This window comes from Hippoglossus hippoglossus, chromosome 19, assembly GCF_009819705.1.
Source record: "Hippoglossus hippoglossus isolate fHipHip1 chromosome 19, fHipHip1.pri, whole genome shotgun sequence".
Lineage (NCBI taxonomy): Eukaryota > Metazoa > Chordata > Actinopteri > Pleuronectiformes > Pleuronectidae > Hippoglossus > Hippoglossus hippoglossus.
The window spans coordinates 16,645,376-16,665,289 of NC_047169.1; the positions used below are offsets into that span (position 1 = coordinate 16,645,376).

The 19,914-nt window shown below is 44.2% G+C and overlaps 1 protein-coding gene across 3 annotated transcripts in view; it reads right to left on the reverse strand.

Annotated features, from left to right (window-relative positions):
* Positions 1-339: 339 nt before the first annotated feature.
* Positions 340-19,914, reverse strand: part of shisa9a (shisa family member 9a) — a 44,440-nt gene continuing 24,865 nt past the window's right edge. The window contains exons 3-5 of one of the 3 annotated variants that reach the window (XM_034571165.1): positions 11,090-11,299; positions 2,762-2,979; positions 340-2,689 (exon numbers count right to left, since the gene is read on the reverse strand). In XM_034571165.1, the coding sequence (XP_034427056.1) occupies positions 2,009-2,689; positions 2,762-2,979; positions 11,090-11,299 (1,109 nt within the window). In that variant the 3' untranslated portion in view covers positions 340-2,008. Of the gene's footprint in view, positions 2,980-11,089; positions 11,300-19,914 lie in introns of all 3 variants that reach the window. The other 2 variants (XM_034571164.1, XM_034571163.1) reach the window with 2 other exon arrangements.

Below are 19,914 nucleotides of genomic sequence, written 5' to 3' on the forward strand. Positions count from 1 at the left end.
TCTTAGCAAGAGCTCGAGTACAGCAAGTGATCTAATTAAGCCTAGTTTTTTGTGGCAGTGTCTTTTATTACCAGCAAAGGATGTGTTTTTTTTTAATTATTATTCCCATTATACCCATTTTTCACCACAGTTCCTTGCTTTTGTAGAACTTTCTATGCAGAATAAAAAAATAAAATGTTCAGAAGCCAAACCTGACATTTGGTCCACTTAAATAAATATTTTATTTTGACCCATTTTTTTACGTGTGTTAAACTGATATATACATAAAACAAATGGCTATTTTAATCAAATATGTCATTTTGTCCACAGTCCTGCACAGCTGCCTTAAAATAACTTTATATTTTGCACATTTTATTCATCTATAAATAATTTTATAGGAATTTCTCAACATTTAGTTGCCTGACAACTTCACTGTGATAAGACTACAGGAATTAACAAAGTCTACTACTCTGCATAACATGTACTTTTTAAAAGTTTTTAAGTTTAAGTTTGCTTTAAAAGTGCTGGTATATGAAATTTGGTACCACTGTATATGGACTAGCCAGATCCCACTGTTCAGTCTTTGTGCTAAGCTAAGCTAACTGGCTGCTAGCTGTTGCTTTTTATTGTATAGATATGAGAGAGGTATCATTCCTCTCATTTAATTCTTGGCGAAGAAGCCAGTTGGCATATTTCCCAAACCGTCAAACCATTTCTTTAACTATGTCAATTGTTCAATAGGATTTAAAGGTATAATTAATGTTAATTGCTTGTCATTTTGACTCAGCTGATAATTCTAAAGTTAGATTTTTTTGTAGTCTTATTAGAGATTTCTTGAACACTGCAATGGTCTCAATTCACTGACAAGAATACGATTGTGGGTGAACATACATTTTAGGATGCAAGCCACAAAAATATAGATAATAAATATATCCAAATTAAATAATTTAGCAACCATTGGCAACTGAAATCCAAATTGACTGGTATCATTCTTCAACAAACCCATATCTGTCAAACCCTTGTGTGTTTTGTTGCTACAGTAAATATATCTGTCTGTGTGTACAAGTTTTTCTGTGCATGTTTCTGAGTATGTGCATTTGTGTGTGGGCGTGTGCATGAGAACAAAGCTCCGAGGAGCCTCTGCTCGCAGCAGCCTCGTCCAGTTGCTGCCTCCCTGCCACCTTTTCCCTCCTCGCGGCCAGCTGTCACCACCACAGACGAGATCAGAGCAGTACAATGCCAGTGCGACAGCGTCCATTCTCTGTGCTGGAGCCTCGTGGAAAAGGGCGACCTTCAGCTGCAGAGCTTATGAAGGTGTTTCTGAATAGCCAGACTGGAAAGCCCTGCATGTCTGCAAAGCCCAGTATCCTCCTCGTCTGTTTCTAAGCCCTCAGTAGATTTGGGGCTGAATCGTGAGGGAATGTTATTTCTTCCAAACCATTCCACACTTTGTTGGGCAGATGAGCAGAACACTTGTGGCCAGGTTTGTGGGTAAACTTGTATTTCTTCTTACCAAGATGTTTCAGTGCTGTACATTAATCCTTTATATTTCTTCTCAGGTTGGGTTCCTACAGTGAAGCCAATCCATCTTACTAGCAGGTTCCCACTTCATTGTCTGTGTGTAGTCGCACTGAAATGCTCAGATATTGTTATCATTACAGGGTAGATATCATCCGTGAGACAACACTCGAATATCACCACAAGTGTACATACATCCCAGCTCTGTAGGCTATTTGTTATGGTTACAGACGTCACCTGCTTTTATGCCATCCTCTTGACAACAAAGGTCTGTTCAGTGATTTGATTCGTGAACTCTCCGTTTGTGAAATGAGGAACACTCGGACACAGTGTCACTTTCCCACCGCATTCACCAGCAAACCAAGAAGCCTCAACTTCTTGACACAAACATACACACACAGATTTGCACCTTTTGACCACCCCAGGAATTGGTGTCTCCACTTAGAGATTACCTGTGCCATCACTCAGTAGGCATCCATTTACCCTTCTTTTTCTCCCTTTCCCTCCTCACTCACACAGTCACCTCTGTCTTGCTGTTGGTCACAAAGTAGGGCTGCGTGGGGAGGAAGTGTTGGCTGTGGCTTTGGCCTCTGCTGCCATGGAGCTGGTTCGGCTCCAGAACGGTACACTGAGGCCTCTTGTGCCCGTAGGTCTTCCTGCGGCCCACTGTCTCAGTCCCGTCCCAGCCCTTCAGCCCCAGCCCCATGCCATGCCCAGTCGCAATTGTGTTGGAACTGTATGCCAATGGGCGGCCCATTGTAGCCGAGCTGGAGCCAATGGTGGTCTCAGCGAGCCTGGACATGCCTAGGGACATGCCACCTGGCATGGTCCCCACCATGTGTGCCAGGGAGGTAGCCCCGAGTCCTGGCGGCTTGCTACTATGGCTGTGAGCATGAGGGTGGGAGCTGTGAGAGCTGTGAGAGCTGTGGGCAGCGTGGCCATGGCTGCCTTTGAGTTTGTGGCCATTTGGCTTAAGTCCCCCACCTCCTCCTCCCCCTGCTATGTGCCGCTCTGTCGGGAGGGTTGACCCAGAGGAGATACTGGGCATCTCTGTGACATAGGTGGCCACGGGCTCTGGAGTCAGTGGACCCAGAGAAGTCATAGGAGTCATGGAGGACATCGGAGTGAGGGATGTCATGTGTGTCATTGAGGTCATGTGTGTCATTGACGTCATGGGTGTCATTGACGTCATGTGTGTCATTGACGTCATGGGTTGCATTGACGTCATTGGGTTCATTGACGTCATTGGGTTCATTGACGTCATTGGGTTCATTGAAGTCATCTGAGTGATGTTGGGGTTCATGGAATTGGAGGTCATTGGATTCGAAGCCATGGGATTGTTGGTCATCGGAGGAGTCATCGACGACATGTTGCCCATAGAGGGTCTGGAGTTGCCCATTGGCTGGAGAGGGAGGCCGCCCTTCGTTGGCAGCTCAACCATCAGTCGACGCTTGGTGTAGAGTTCTCCGTTGTACTTGGCGGCTGATGGAAGAGGGAGAGAGAGAAACAGGGAGCTAATGAAAATGTAAGGTGGACATGAAAGAGCTGCTGCAGGGTACAGCTGAGATCTTCAGTTAATTGTTAGAATCTATTTAATTTGCCTTTTTTTCAATTTGGCTGTTTGCTCTTTTTAGACAGTCAGTTGTTTAAAAAAAGAATATTCTCAGCATGTCTGTGTTTGCTTGAGAAAATAAAACTGTTATAGAGTGACTCATAAAAAAGAACGTTGAGCGGTTTGTAGATCAGCTGCAAACTAAGGCAGGCGAGAGTACATGCATGCACATGCACACACACACAAGAAAAGGTTTGGATGGAAAATACCCCATCCCTTTTTTACTCCCATAATCTAAAAAGGTCGTGTAACAAACCCCATATACTTTAAATTTATTGGTCAGCCCTCCCTCATCACAGGTTGTCAGGGCTACTGACAACGCCTGCATATTGAGGCGTGTTGTGCCACCGGAGGAGTGAAATCAAAAGGAAAGCCTAGAGAGTCTCCTCCATCTTGCCTCTTCCTCCTTTTATATAGCAAAGAAAAAAAATGTTCTGTGGTGGTGGGAAGGTGTTCATTATGACAAATAACTAAAATAATAAATAAAAAGAAAAATAACTATATCTTGGACAAAGCATGCAAGGCCATTACAACATACACTATGGTGGTCAACATCGAACATACTGCATGTTCTTTTCTCCCTCTGACATACAATCAAGAGAACATTTGAGTGTTCGGGAGGGTAATTATTGAGTATATGGCCGATGGCTGTGGTCATCCACGAACTGGAAGATTGGCTCATCCAGTCCGCATGCAAAATACTGAATTCCAAGACCATCAGCTAAAGTCTGACTATGAATTAGCCTCTGGGTGCTCAGCCAATATTTTGGGGCTTCTGGTGACATATCAGGGACTAGCCACTAGGTGGATATCAGGGCCAAGATGCTGTCTTCCATTTGCTGTCAGTCAGTCTCTACACAAAACACAAACAGCGATACTTTTTGTTGTTTTTTTAGGTCCATATGATATTTTGGTTAATCTCTAATCTGCATATGAATAAAGATAAGTTAAAAAGTTGATAGCCAAAACATTTTGGTCAATGTTTTCCAGCCCTTTTGCTCTCCACAATAGACTGTTTACCTGCTGGCAACAAAAGCTTGATAGGTCAAACTGAATGGAATGGAAACCAGAATACAGATTCTGCATATTCACATGCAGAATGAGTTTATAGAGATTAACAGCTGCACTCCATCAATGCTTTTTGGTAGCTTTGTAATTTTGCTCGTGCACGAAACATATGCCCAATGTCGGTTTTAAGCTCAGCGCTCTGCATAAATGTAGTGAATTCATTAGAACATGTAATCCTGTACAAGCATGTTAGCTTTGTGACTCTATGAAATGCTACCTCCCAGTGTAATGGGTGAATATAATGCATCGCACTGGGACTGGAGAGTTGCTGGAAAAAGTTGCTGGCAAATAATTTTTTTTATCAGGTATGAGGATACAAATGAACACACAGTGTGCACATATGGAGTCTCAGCCAACAGACACCAGCATCTTCCTACTCAGCCTCACAGGGCTCTATGTGCTGGCTTTAAGCCTCTTCCCATATCTTCTGTAGACCCGGCCATGTTTGTGTGTGACTGCTCCTTTAGCTTTGGAGCAGTCACCTTTCATGCCACACATTTATTCCTCCCTCTGGCAGCCGCCGTCCCCAAGCCACAGTCTCTCTTATCACTGCGAAATGTGACCTTTTTTTTCTGTCGGATTCACATTCCAAGTCGAGTCATTACTCTTTAGCCCTCGTTGCCTCCACGTCGTCAAAGATAAAGTTAACACAGTCAGTGAGTTTCCTTCTGCCACTGTAACTATAAATCTAGTTTATCATGGCGAGAAAAGCGGGGGGGGGGGGGGGGGGGAGGGGGAGGGGAGGGGAGGGATAGCGGAGGGGGATGCGGGTAGGGGGGGGGGGGGGGGGGGGGGGGCGGCGTATCACCCGCCGAGTTTGCAGCTAGACCGCCCCTGGGGATCAAACTTGCTCAGGCGACAGGTGAATCAATCCGGCGGCAGTCAGCTCAACAGTGCACACATCCAGCGGCGTACGTGAGTGGAAATGGAAAACACTGCTGTTACGCAGTACGGGCTCTGCATGGCTCTGCCTGAGAAAGGCCAGCACCCCACAGGGACCAGCACACATTATGCATGATGAAAAAAATAAATCAAGCACTGCTTTTCTAAAGTCCCCCGGCGCAAATAACATAAAGATCTTATTAGTGTTAGACCAGTGTGTCAGTCTGCTTTTTATTAGAGAATCAAGTTGTCTACTGTCAAAAGGGATGGAGGGCTTATAATAATAATAAGTATACAGAATAGTAATATATGGCCAATGCATTGTATGCATAGGCACACATAATTATGAAACTCTTCAAGACCACATTTCTTTTTATATTTTGCAATTTCAAAATCAAAGACTAGTTCTTCCACCCTAACAAAAAAACACATCCAATAGTCATAGTAAATGCGGCCAGAGAAGCTTTCTCAAGTGAACATTTGCATTCTTTGGCAGGTAAACGGTCTAATGTAAAGATATTCAGTGTCGGCTCAGGATGTGAGACGTTATCTGAACCTGCTCTCTATAGTAGCTCAGCTGCAATCTCCACTGTGGAAATGCAGCAATGTCAGGCAAAGTGGTTGAACTGTTGGAAACGGTAGCACAAGAAATAGGTTATTACAGATACAAGCTGCTCGCGCTCTCTATTATAAAACGTTAGCGGATGTGACATTTCGGCCATCGGCCATCTCAGCAGGGCGGCTCGAGAAGACAACGTTGGTCCCTTGGGTTAATGCACCATTTTGGTCCACACTGAAACATCTCCACCACTATGGACTGACGTGAAATTATCAACAAACATTTGTGTTTGATAGATATATGTCTAATTCCCCATGGCTCCAAGGGTTAATCGGCAGTATTGACAGCTGACTCGGGACCGATCAAACGCTAGTATCAGCGGGACCTTGCTCTTGTGGCTCCATCAATCATCTACCCTGCAGGATTGGATTTCTACAGGACTTTAAAGAGATGCAGGACAAGGGGAATGTGTGATCAGAACAATTTGTTCCACAATTACTGCAGATTATTTTTGCAGACTATCCAAGACAGACAAACTTATTGATGTTGTAAAGGAACATGCTTTCCAACTCTTAATGGTTTATCGCAGTTGTTAGATGTTGCAGAGCAGGTTGCATTAGGCGTGAGCCATAATTGGTCATTTGTTCTCCAGGGCTGAGCCACAGGTCTGCATCCAGGGAGCTTTATTAGTTGGGTTTTTGCCTCGGTCGGAGTTAGAATTCGATAAAGTGACCTTATATAGATTCACAGGGGGACAGTGGAGATGGCTATTGATTGACAGAAGTGTGGCTTATCAGCTGGACAGTAGACCATTGGGAAAGTGGCAGAGGCAATTAAAGAAAAGGGGGAAAAAGGGCAGTTGGGAGAATGGTGTTGATCTTAGCTTGGTGCTTTTTCTCAGGGGGTCACTAGGCAGTGAAAACACCAGACGCAGAGAAGAAAAGAAAACCGAGGTCCATTTATGTTCCTTGAGATTGATAGAGCTCATACAAAGGTGATTTCAAACAGAGACACCACTTTCCTTTTCGGGTTGTCTGCTGTCTCCTTCTGTCTCACCTCTCTCTCTCTCATACTTCACCCCCATAAAATGTTTTCACAGCTGATGAGTGACGTTCCCATCTCTGGGTGAACAGTAATGGCAGTTTGCCTGCTGGAATCCCAGGCTCCTGTGCTGTATAGCTCTGGACAGGTTTCCAATCATTTCAAAGGTGCCTCTTTGAATACCACTTGTGGAATGGAAATCTGTCAGTCAAGTCAAGAGCTAGAGGGGGGGTAAGGCAGGAGGCCTTCCTTCAATTACAGAAATGGAATCAGATATGAGCCCCTATAAGGGAGGATCGAGATTAGCAGCTCAGTGATTCTTTAAGGAGTGATATGGAGCGTGATGGATTTTGTGTGGGGTGCTGGAGGTGACTGTGTGTGTGTGTGTGTGTGTGTGGGAGGGGGGAGACAAAGGGAGCACAAAGAAAAAGGTGAGGTAGAGATAAAGGTGACAAAATGAGGGGAGGGAGACGAGAGGATGGGAAGTGCCGAGATGTAGGTGAGAGGGAAAGGGGGGGCAGAAGAAAAGGTGAGAGGAAATAAAGGTGATGAGGAAGAAAATGATGAAGGAGAGAAAAACGAGGTGAGATTAGAAGAGCCAAGAGGAGGAAGGAAAAAAGGTCCATGAGACGCGGTGCGGGGAAGACGAGGACCATTTCAGGTATGTAGAAGTAAGGAGAAGGAGGTGGCTTTAAAAGCAGCTGAAGAGGAGGAAGAGGAGAATATTGACAGTTATGTGCTGAAAGACTTTACAACAATTTGACATTGCTTCCTGTTAAATAAAGATTGTTGCCAAGCCAGATGTTCAAATTTGCTTGTAGTAAATGAACCATACCGCTATGGTAGTTTTGCACTTTTCATCCCATTAAGTAAGAAAGACTACTTACTACCTGCCAAATTGACAAAGTGACAACGTGCACGCATCCTGTCGACAAACCAATCAATGTCAAGGATGTTTTTGGTGTGCTCCCTAAATTAAAATGTGAAAGCAAATGTAAACAATGTAACAAAGACATGAACATTTGGTTGTGAAACCGCTGCAGACTTAAGATTCTTATGCTCTTCAGGCAGAGTAGGGATTCACGTTATTTATCTTCGGATTATTGTTGGATTATGCAGGAGCCTTTTTCTGTCTGTTGTAGTTCATGTGAACAACAGAATTTTAAATAGCTGATATTAGTGTCTCGCTCCACACAGGAATGTGTACAATTGGCTTATTCTTACTAGGGGCCACAGTTTGATTCAGATCATTGTCGTCACAATTTCATTCGGGATTGATTCTTAATTTAAAACAGATTTTTTTATTTAAAAATCATGAAATATGTTACAAGTTTCAGGCTCTTAGGAGTAAGAGCCAAACACTCACTGATGTGTTTGTGTCACTGAAATGCGACGTGAAACACAACTGGCATTTATTTAGCTCGACGGGCTTCGACAGCGTGAAGGGTGTGGGAGTACGCTGCTGCTTTTACATGAAAATTAAAACTGCTTTCGTTTGGATGCATGTTAAAATCTTCAGTCTGTATGAGGATATTGAACTCCAAGTGGAATTTGGGGGGGGGGGGGGTCTAATCATTGTTGTGCATTAAACAAAAACAATGATCTTCCATCCTGTTGAGAACATTGTCAGTTTTTGATGGCTGACAAATTCCAGGACTTGTGCCCGAATTTTCCTTTTTCTTGGATCAATCTTCCATCAGATTGCATAATTTCTTCCGCACATCGTAACAGATGACTTCTATTTCACCACACACTCTCCGCGGAGCATGTGCATGTGCATCATGTGTTGCTGTTATGTGCCGTTAGATGAGTAGCAGCAGCCTTACATCAGAGAGAGAGAGGTTCTCCAGCTGAGAGACAGTGGGGCTGCATCCCTTACTCAAATTGCAGCGTGTCATGTGGCTGCGCTGCACTCTGATCTATCGGAGCTGCTGTCAGTGGAGAAATTGGCATCCCTGCCTCGGCCATGACTGATTCCTTCACTCCATGCTGAATGGTCAAAGGACAAAAAAAAAAATCTCATTGCCTTTTTGGTCCTCAGAGACGGACACCAAGATGTCTTCTGTTTGCGTTTTGAATAACTGAACGATTTTCTGCGATCAAACACGGCTGTAGATGTGCTGAAAATATCCAGCCACCGACTGAAGTCTATATTTGGTCAACTATCAGCATATTCTAAATATACACCAGCAAACAATAAAGATGGCAGGGTTCAGGATGTTAATCACTATTTTCATTTCCTGTACGCTTTACGTGTCCACTTGTCACATTGTGTTCCTCTGTTTCGCTTTAAAAATAATTCTGGCAGTTACATAAACTGCTACTGTAATCACAAAGCACCTTCCTGCTTCCAGGGCACAAAGCAGCGCTCAGCATACATGAGCGTGATCTGTTAGCGCAACATGTCTATGGATGAATTAGGTTCTTAACATGCAGGGCGGTGTAGGGAGGGACACTTAGAATGCAGAGGGGGTTCAAACCTGTATTTGTCATCGGAATCAAATATTTTAACTTCCGCTGTTTGCCATGCACAGAGGCCTTTCAACAAATAGGGTCTTGTAGCTATTTGCACAGATATTTCAATGTGTTATTAACAACATCTGACGCGAGTGGGCTGAATTCTGAATCAGGTGAGGCTAGGGTGCCCATACCTGACGAGCATAAACAAGCTGACAAGACGCTCGTGCTGAAAAATTCACAAGTCAATCTCAAATGGATTCAGGTTATGAAATAGTGATGCCGCTGCCAATAACATATGAGCATGGTGCGCATCAGCCCACACTGGCAAATGACCTCGTTGAATTTGGCGGCCTGCATTAGGCTGCCAAACAGCTTGATGAGCCGCCTGTTCCTGTTTTACATGGAGTCTAGTTTGGTGCCACCAGTCAAATCAAGACTGCTGTAGTTCGGCAGCGTCGCTCCTGGAGACCTCTGGAAAAAATGTCTCCACCACTCTTTATGTTAGGATCACAAAACCTTTGGGGACTGTACATGAATTAATCAAGAGGGGAGGTAGGGGTAGAAAACAGAGGGAGGTCTTTTTGCTGAAGGGAGGTTGGGCATAATCTGTAGTTTTTTTTTTCCTGACCCAGATTTAATCATTTTCTTGCAGGATTTACAAGACAAAATAAAAAAAATGCATTTTCATGTGCGATGGACCATGAAAGTACATTCATTGCTTTGCTGTCACTGCAAAGTTACAACTTAACCATGACCAACAGCCATAATGTCCCTTTTTATTGTCAGTTATATTTAAGAGATTTAACATAGTTTCCAAAAATAACAATAAATTTAAGGTTAATGGCTCCTCGTAAATTGTAACACAACTCCTTGGGGATCTATAAAAAAAAGGCAAGTGATGAATTGATAGTAACCCCAGTTCTCAATTTCTCAAGATACTATACATTCGATTATGATTCAGCTTGCAAGAATGGGGGAAGTACGGTGGCCCTTAGAGCTCAATGCAACTTGAGAAGACACATGCAAATGGAGAAAACATCAACCTGACAACACACGTTTGGCAAATACTCACGACACAACCAAATACTCGCAACACAATGGAAGTGTTTCCAGGGGACACTAGAAAGTGATGAACACAGCTGGGACACACTTGCCAATTCAGGAAATTCGACAAAATACAGACATATAATTCAGTGTCTTCCATTAATTATTGAGAACTGTGGAGGCCCGCCATGTTCTAGTTTGTCCCGTCAGAGCTTTATAATGAACCAAACAATGTTGTACACTGCTCATCACAACATAAGAGATCTATATCTTTGTGTGTGCTGCACCATTTGCTGTGTGTTCGCTTGTGGCGTCGCGCGACGGCGAGCAACCGCATGCTCACACTATGGTCCATAAAGTTGTTATCGTCCATGAAGACAGTCAGACCTCATAGTTTCAGCTCCAGTTGGTATGCAATTCTCTCTCATGCGAGACCTTTTATTCCCTATTATTCTGTGCACATATTATTCTGTGCTCATATCAGAATCTGTTGAGCTTGAGAGTGACCTCGGTGCACGTGCACATGCACCCCCACTGCATCCGCAGATTGAATTAATGCGGATCACTTCGACTGGCTGGATACAGTGTCTCAGCCATGTTCCTCCCTTTTCGATGTGTATGTTTACAGCACATTTTCTATTTGCCGGGCATGTGCTATCAAATTGATGAAGACGTTTTTCATTCATTGTAGTGCGTTGAGCTCTCAGGGCCTCCGTAGGGAAGGGTCACAAGCCCCAAGAGTCACTGACGGTGCCCCCTCTCCCAACATTCTTACAGTCAGCACCACTAGAAACAGCAGGTAAATCAGTCACACAACTTCCAGTGCACTCGCCTCTCCCCCCCAAACTGTGGAAACATTCTCTGCTCCTCTTCATTTTTACACTTAAAAAAATGTTAAGATGAGAAGAAGCTTGACAGACACTCACCCACAGCCTTCAGGGAGGCGTATTTGTTGAAATCTTTATTTTGCTGCTGCTGCTGCTGCTGCTGCTGCTGCTGTTGCTGCTGCTGCTGCTGCTGCTGCTGCTGCTGCTGCTGCTGTTCGTAGGCGTGAGCGAACTGGCTCAGGGCGGGGTACGGGTGCTGCTGAACCATGTTTGAGCCCTGTCCCACGTTGTTGTTGATCTGACCGCTCTCTGTGGACAAGGACACATGGCAGGACAAGGTTAGGATCAGGATTAGGATGGTTATATAACGGGAATATCTCTCCTGTTCATTTTCCGGCATCCACTCATACACCCACCCCCTTTTTCTTTTACTGTATGATGTATAAAGAAACGAAATGATATTGAAAATCTGTCCACACTCAACAATTCTCTGGACACATGAGCGGCTGTTCATTACAGCACCATTAACAAATGAACTCTTGCCCTCATTCTACAGCTCTAGCCTCTAGTTTCCCCATGCTCCCCATTAAACATTTGGACGGAATGCAGACTGTAAACACTGATTGGCTGCATCTACCGACCATTACAAGAGATTTTATCAGCGGAGTCAGTGCGTGTCTCAGAATACAAAGTAGCATTGGAAGCCCGTGTAGTAGCTGAGAGCTCCTTATCTGAGGTGCTTCACAGACACATCCCACATTTACGGTGTCAGGTACTGTGTGAGAACTGTCCATCTCGAAAGTGTGTCTGTGGTGAGCACACGGGCGAGACCATGGTCGAAACATTTCCAGTGAGGGTTTAAAAGGGAATATATCAATATGTTCTCCAGATTTCTCACTTTAAAGGAAGTTTGATTCTTAAAAACAGAACTTTTTGGGAGAGGGTTGAGAAATAACTCTCCTTAAGACTTCTTTGAAGTGGGGAGAAAAAAAATCCAGACACCAGGCAGTCAGACTGAACTTTTGTTTTCCAGCAAATTCTCCTAATAGTATTTAAACTGAGTATCTCTATCGGGGCTGCTTGGCCATGTTCATTCTGCTAAACAGAAGGTATTACTGCTGCAGCACCCACCGGGCCCCACTTACACCGTTCTGACATTCATCAGTGTTTTTCTCATCTGCGATTTGTTCTCAGGTATAAACAAAATGGATGCACACTCAAGAGCCCTCTTGCACACACTTGCTTACTGACAATGCTCGTGCAGAATAATCAGTTTCTCTTTAATCTGCAGTTGTATGGTTAGGTTTCAATTACAGTAATATTTTACGGGTTTCAGTGCATATTTCTATTTTTTGCAAAGTTATATTAATTTCTAGAGATTTAAAATACATGAAAATGTTAAAAAAGAGTACACTCATTCACCAAAATAGTCACCTATCATTAGGTTTCACACACTGGCTGTGGTAAATGTGCTAAATGTGTCACAAGTTCCATGATTTTCCAGCTTTTAGAGAAAATGCTCCGTCTAATTGTAGCGTGTTAATTCTGAAAACGAGCTGCCTGACTGTGAGACGGGAACAATTCTGCAGTTTAATAATGATTCATGAAACCGACGTAGAGTTTTCTTAAGAACAGAAAAGAACAGCATGAGAAGTGGAACTGGGAAACTGCTCTAGTTTTTTTTTTTAACAATACTGTCGATTTGACATCAAACTCTAGGATGCAAAGAGATTTGGAAAAGATATTTTACCTTCAGAACAATATATAAGTTTAACTGTTTAATATTTTAACCATTTATAAAGTGCTTTCAGCCCAGCTGGTCTCACATGTCTCACGTGGCATTCTCCTTCTCTTCTGCTTCCTGTTACAGTTTTCAAAAAAGAAAATGTTACTATTTTATGTTTTTATTTTATTTACAACAAAATCTAGTTGGCGTGATGTTGTGATTGTGATTAGCAATCATAATCCAGCACATTTTCACAGTAGCCCTCTCAACCTCATAATTGGGAAGTCAGTGGATCAGCCCTCCTCCCCACTTCAGTTATGTAATTGGCCCTGATGCTGTATCTCCCCTGGAAGATGCAGAAATCCGATGGGGGGGGGGGGGCAAGACATCCAAGAAATGCAAGCGTGGAAATAAACTGAGGCACCGGCGTCTCAGAAGAGTCGTACGAGAGCGTCGTGGAAGTGAACTGCTCTGTCTGACTTTAAAACTCAGCCGAGTGTTAAAATATGTGTGGGAATTCTGAGGACACTCTCCAGCATTGTTCCTCTCGCTGTGCTGAGCCTGACAAGATAATTGTAAATTCCTGTTCCTGAAGGCAAAGGTATCCCGGCTAAGTGAAAACATTCTGTTAAAAGCCCCCGTACTGCCACTTGCTAATTTGAGGAAGTAAGTAAAAATGTAAGAGAGAACGAGAGTGAGAAAAAGAAAGTGAAATAGGAGGACAGGAGAGGGATGAGAAATCATGAACAATGAAGAGTGTTCAAATTTTTCTGGCAGAGAAATGAAGGAGGTGTGTGAAGCACAGAGGGAGCGTGACAAAACCATTTACCCAGAGAGCAAAAGGAATGAATATAGAGACACAGAAGTCGATTTCAGACACGAAAATGTACGGAAATGGTGTTTTCACATATGAAGAACACAGCAGGAGAGTGTTAGAGTCTGGCGCGCGACAACGGGAATATGTCCGGCACATTCAGGCGAGGGGTAGCACATGGAAAGAACATGCAGGAGGCAGAACATTACGTATGAACTCCACTGCAGAAATCACATATTTTTGTCAACACCGGCAACGGCCTTCATCATCCAAATCTCTCGATTCTCGTTGTTTTACCGAAGAAATCTTCGATGGTGACTTCTAGGAGTATAATTCCTCTTTTTGAATATTTGTATTTGTTCTGTTTTGTTTTTTTTGTCTTTTGGGCTGAAAAAAGTTCAGAAAAAGAGCAACTGGCTTGGACATTTGTGTTCTCACATAAAGCCCCTCCGTAAAACTTTCATGAAAATGTGCAGGGCGTAAACACCTACAGCAAAAAAATGGAAAATCCCAAACCAGCCCTATAAATATAAACTCTTCCTCCCCTCCTCCTTCTCTGTCCAATAGTTGCACCACAGCAAACAGACGAGTAAAGTTGTAAGTCCAGAACTTGACAATTATGATTTCCTTCACCATTTTCTCCCTGTTTCACCTCAGCCAGTTGTGAGCCGGGCTCAAACGCCGTAAACCTCCACAGCCCTACTGTCAAGGCAAAGCAACTTGTGTCGCTACTTATTATTCACTTAGCCCTGGCACCGACTCAAACCACACGCAGACACACACACACACACACACACACACACACACACACACACACACACACACACACACACACACACACTGACTGACTGACTGACTGACAAGGTAGACAGGGAGTTGAGACAATTAAAAAGAGCATCAGAGTGAGAAACAGTGTGAGGCCGTGTCGACGAAAGAATAAGAGACAAGATTCCCTGATGCGATGAAATGTCCCATGGTGCTGAGTGAAGAGGAACAGGCATGTGATGCGAGTTCATATAGACAAGTGGAGACGGCACATCCAAAGCTGGGAAATTAAATGACTGGAAAATGCCAGCCTGAAACATTTTCTATTTTATTGGATTCGAGAGCCACCCACTTCTTGGGTAAACACTTTGCAATGTTTTGAAATGGCTTGGCAATACTGGCTCACTGAAGGCTGTGTGAATTTTACGTAAATTGAAAATGAGCCCGAGTGATGGGGGTCGGGGGGGTTGGGAAGGGGAGGAGAGCCATGAAGAGGAGGAATATAAGAAACGGGAGGCATTGGGTATTTATACTGCTGAAACAACCTCATTCATTAACTACATTCAAGTCACGATGAAGGCCAGTCTCCTGCTCTGTCTTTCTTTGGAGGCCAAAGCCAAAACCACAAGGTACCTGATTTTCTCCTTTCATAAAGGCTTTGTGTGGTGGTGTGGAGCGCACTTGTCAAATTCAATGTCCCATCGAAGCGCAGGTGCAGCTCCCTCTCTCCAGGCACTCTGCCACCGACAGGTTTTCAGTGAATCCTTGAACAGTCGTAGAAATGTCAGCACAGTTGTAAAACCCACAGTTACAAAAATGAAAGAGGAGACCCCCCCCCCCCCCTCACATTTGTACTGTTATCCAAACTCTGATTGTATGCAAATGATCCATATGTTGTTATCGCAGTCTCACTGAGCCGCAAATGAACATATGGTTACAACTGTGCTGCATTTTGGCTTAAGCTTTGGGCCGCGGTAAACTTCCTGTTTAACCAAGTATATGCATAGGCAACTGGCTGCGTCGTGAATGCTAGTGTTCAAATACTAGCTTAGGTTCTACGCTTGTTACTGCATTACGCGTGTGTGATTCCAGTAGTAACCCTAAGAAATGGGTTTTTTTTGTATTTTTTCCCACTGAAGTATGAAATCCATAGTTTCTGAGGAGATGCCAGACGATTTCTAAAGGTCACTTGTTATGATTTTCCTCGCTTGACGAGACGGACATCTGGCTGTGCAATGTTACCGCTCACCAATATTAAAGATTTATCACTTCCTGTACACCATGTTCCCCCCCCAAAGAAAAGTATATTGTTAAGTGGTTGTAAATTGGCTGAAGGCTGAATCCCTGCTGTGTCGTGTCAGTCACTGACAAAAGGCTGCCGGGCATTTAGTTATATGAAGGCACCATGGAGGACTACTGAAGGGTTTCTTGGGAAAAGCATTGAATCTGGTCTGAAATGTATGCCACTGTTTTTTGAAACTTATTTTTTGGGGGGATTAAAGAAGAAGACACGCTGCAGAGCAGAGGCGGGGGAATGTCAGGATTACAGTAAGTGTGACTGCCCTCATGAGACAGCGTGTGGATGATGAGCTTATGACCACCAGGTAACAGACGGCGCAGTCAGCAGCGCCCAACGTGAGCGTGCGCTAAACTACACTGCCGAGGCAGAGTCGCACGTACGGCCCCAAAACACTGAGCGATTTCAAAGCGGCACCGCTTCCCCCGTGTGAAGCCAGACATCCAGCGTGGAGCCCACAGCGTATCCTCCCGGGGACTTACTGGTATCTGTGCTTTTCTCATGTCCCAGACACGAATATATTCTCCTGTGCTAAGCGCAGAAGGAAAGGGAAATAGGGTAGGCTGGTCCTTGATGTGTTCCGTATAGAGAGTGTGTGCGAGGGAAAATGAAGAAGAGAAAGCATAAAGGGAGACGGAGACATCAAGAGAGAGCCAGAGCACATGTATGTAGGAGTGCTTCTGTCTCTGTCTTGGCCTGGCTCCATTGCCACTGGCTGTACAGTGTAATTTCGCTGCTTGTTTGATTCGGCGCTGGAAATTGTAAGCAGCTGACTCATCTATTATTCCCTCTTTCTCCTCACTCGGCAAACGGATAAACCCTCTTCTTTTCCTCAGCTGCAAAACTGCCTCTCTGTCATTACTCAACCCTCTCCATCCTCTCTCTTCCTCTCCCTCTTGTCATGGCAACGGCATTCTCTCGTGTAGTATTTGCTCTGCAGCACGCGGCGAGTTCGCTTTGTCCCGCAGTCACCCGCGCCCACATATCAACAGGCAGCCTGGCTGTACTGTACTGAAAAAGTCATTGTTATGCAACCTATGTTATGTTGCCTGCTGCTCCGTCGGTCTGTCTGTTCAGCTCCCTCTCCGCTCGGGCTTCACGTGTCTGCTTTGCCTCCTCCGAGCTTGTTTAAGGTCACATCCTAACAGCTTTGTCAGGCAGGCACTGTCAAAGAAGCGTGCATCTTTTTTATCGAAAGACTCGCTGTAGTTTGGTATAAAGGCAATTTTTATGAGTCATCTTTGGGTATTATATCATTTTGATGCTGAGCGTTGACACAGAAGTCTGCACCGACGATGAAAACCAGAGTAAATAGAGCCTGACTATAAAAAAATGACACATGCACAATTCTCCAATAGCTGCTCCTGTAAAAACGGGAGCTTCAGTAAATATCTTTGTGATATTAGTTCAGAACAGCTACATGAAAACAGCACATAAAAGAGCAAACTCTCGTGTGTGTATTATGTGGCTGTATTGACTGCACATCATTCAACACTACGTGACAGTGTGTGCAAGTAAGAGCGCGCGGGCGCCTCTGTGTTTCTCTGCAAACGCATATTTAGTCACACTGAAAGCGGTAAGCAGGTTATGTGTGAGCCCGTGTGCGGCGGGAGTCGAGAGCTCCCTCTTTATTTCCCCTCCCGTCTGTTTACAGTAAGAAGCGCGGCTCCTGTCTTGACCTCATCCCTTCCATCCATATCGCTCTCCTGCACGCATGGAGGACAGCGAGGATCACATATCGAAAAGAGACCTCGTGGTGTGACCCTCGAGCTCATGGGAATTTCTCCAAGAGACGGGTGTAAGATCCGCTTCGTGTGTGGCGGGGCATCGTGGCGAACGAGTTCATGTGCAGGCCTGAGCAGAAGTGGCTCAGGCAAACAGGTCAGACAAACGTGATTGGTGGCCATGTGGGAGAATATGCATCAGATGCTTATGATATAGAAACGAGACGGTTTCCCAACACAAGAGCGAGAGACAGAAATTGAGACACGAACAGATGTCTGAGCCTCCATGGGTCTCGCTACCTGCTGGTGCTGTCATCAGTGGGTGGCGACTTTGAAGCGTAAAGGGCCAAAAAGCAGATGGATGGAAACTTATTTGACATCGCTGCTTACACCTTGAGAGAGGGCCAGCTTTATGAGGGTCGAGCCAACAGCCCACAGCTTTTAGAGGAGCTTTAAAAGTCACTGAGTCGTGTTTAGATCAGTGAGTACCAACCATGGATCCTTGTACCTCAGGGGCGGTTGTCATGCGGAAAAACTGTGGAGCAGTGATTTGAAAAAAAAATAAATTAGGCTCCAATTTGATCTAAAACAGTATGCACACATTAAATGTGGCTTGTGATTGAGGGGGTTTTCAAATAGCAAGCGGATAAGCAATGGAAACGTGCTTGACATAGTCAGATAAAAGTAATGGGTAGGTAGCTGAAATAAATCGATTTTGGATAAATGGTCAAATAACTGAAAGCTTTAGGTGATGCTATATAGATGGATCTGTCGACTGTATATAAAGATGGACGCTGCGTCTCTATTTCCTTCCACTACCCAGAAATGAAGCCAAAATATCCTGGATACAAACTTGACGTCACAAGAGTTAGCTAAAATGACAGAAACCTTCTTTGAGAAAAATGTATTTGACGTGAACTTTGATTTGTGACTTTTTAGTTTGGTCCTTGTCCTACCCATTAACATGGAGGAGGCAGGGTTATAACCCATAATGCAGCCATTCACCATTTGGCGATTGAGACGCTTAAGCTTCACCTTTGGGGAGCAGTCACGTCGTCTAACTTTAACTTATCTCTAATTTAACGTAATCAGCCTGAACACTGATCGATTGTATAAAAAACAATGCCGCAAAATCCACTTTTCTTTTGGTAATAGTGTTAAATAACATCCTGTCTCTAACTCATATGATGGGATGTTTACTCTGAAAGAAGGATCTGGATTGCTGGGTGTTTAGCGACACAGTAGGTTTTAAAGCTCCAAGATGAGTATTTGCATGAACAAGCATGTGGAAAAGTGGGCAACGTGCAATATGATACAGGATCTTCCTGTTTTGACGACATGTCACTGGCACCACACGTTCATTTCCCCCCCCCCCCAGAAACACACAGAAGTGCCTTGAGGACTTTGGCTCGCATGGCCATGAATAATATATCTTATGTAGCTTAGCCATACGGCTGCTGCGTGGCGCTCAGCACACAGCGCAGTCTGTCTGATCCAAAGCAATGTGTCACATCCTCAGACTCATATAGGGGCTTGTTTTCCAAACATTGTTCATCTCATTATCATCACCATATGCTGCTAGCTTTGCCGGCGCTCATTAGCGCATCAGCACACTCCCATTTAGGAAGAGATAATGCGAGAGAGAGCTCAGAGGGGGGACACGATGGAGAGAGCGTCATAAAATACTCGAGAGAGATACAGTGAGATGTGTGCAGCCAACTCTGTTCCAAAACTGATCACATATCTCGGAGTAATTCTCATGAGGGCTGACCATTAAACAGATAGGGGGGCGATGCAGGGAAACCGTATTATTGAAAAGTCTGTCATGGGAAACGGCGGCTGTAAATGATAGCAGAGAGAAAAGCTTATCTAACCTTAATTGTTCCTCTGTAAGCCTTTGGAAGCACAATGACTTCCGCTGCAGCCTTTCATGATTACAGCCCTCCGTCATACCTTCCTCATTTTGAAGAGCTATCGATTTCTATTCTTCCGTTTTTTTTCTGTCTGTCTCTCCTATTCAAAGTGGAGCGTTTCCTGCGGGATTCAACAAATCTCCATCTTGCATTGTCTTGTCACAGGACAATGCATCGACTCCAGTCTCACAGGACATTGTTAAAGCAAGTCACTGAATCAATAGTAACATATAACTCTGATATTTATCAAGACCTGATCGCTGTTTAAACTAGAAATATGTCAGTACAAGGGAGGCGAGTGTATGGGATGGAAAAAAATACATTATCAGTGTCAAAGCAGTTCTGATAATAGCATCACTGTCGAATTAAATTCTTGCTCTGAACTTTAATTTCCTGCTATTGCATACAGTACACAACGACAGATTTCTTAGACTTTTATCTGTATCCAATCCCAAACTGTGGCAGATGGGGGCATCCATTTGGAACGGAATGGAAATGTGTCATTGCAGCTGACTTCACGCTCACATTTAAAAATGCAAAAAGAATCTACCTCGTGGCGGCTGAACTGCACGAATGGATGGAGACGACTCACACGTGAAGGACATTAGAGCAAATGAAACGCGAAAATAACACCTCCGGACAACGAGACCTGTTTATCACACGCTTCAAACCAAAAGTAGCGCTG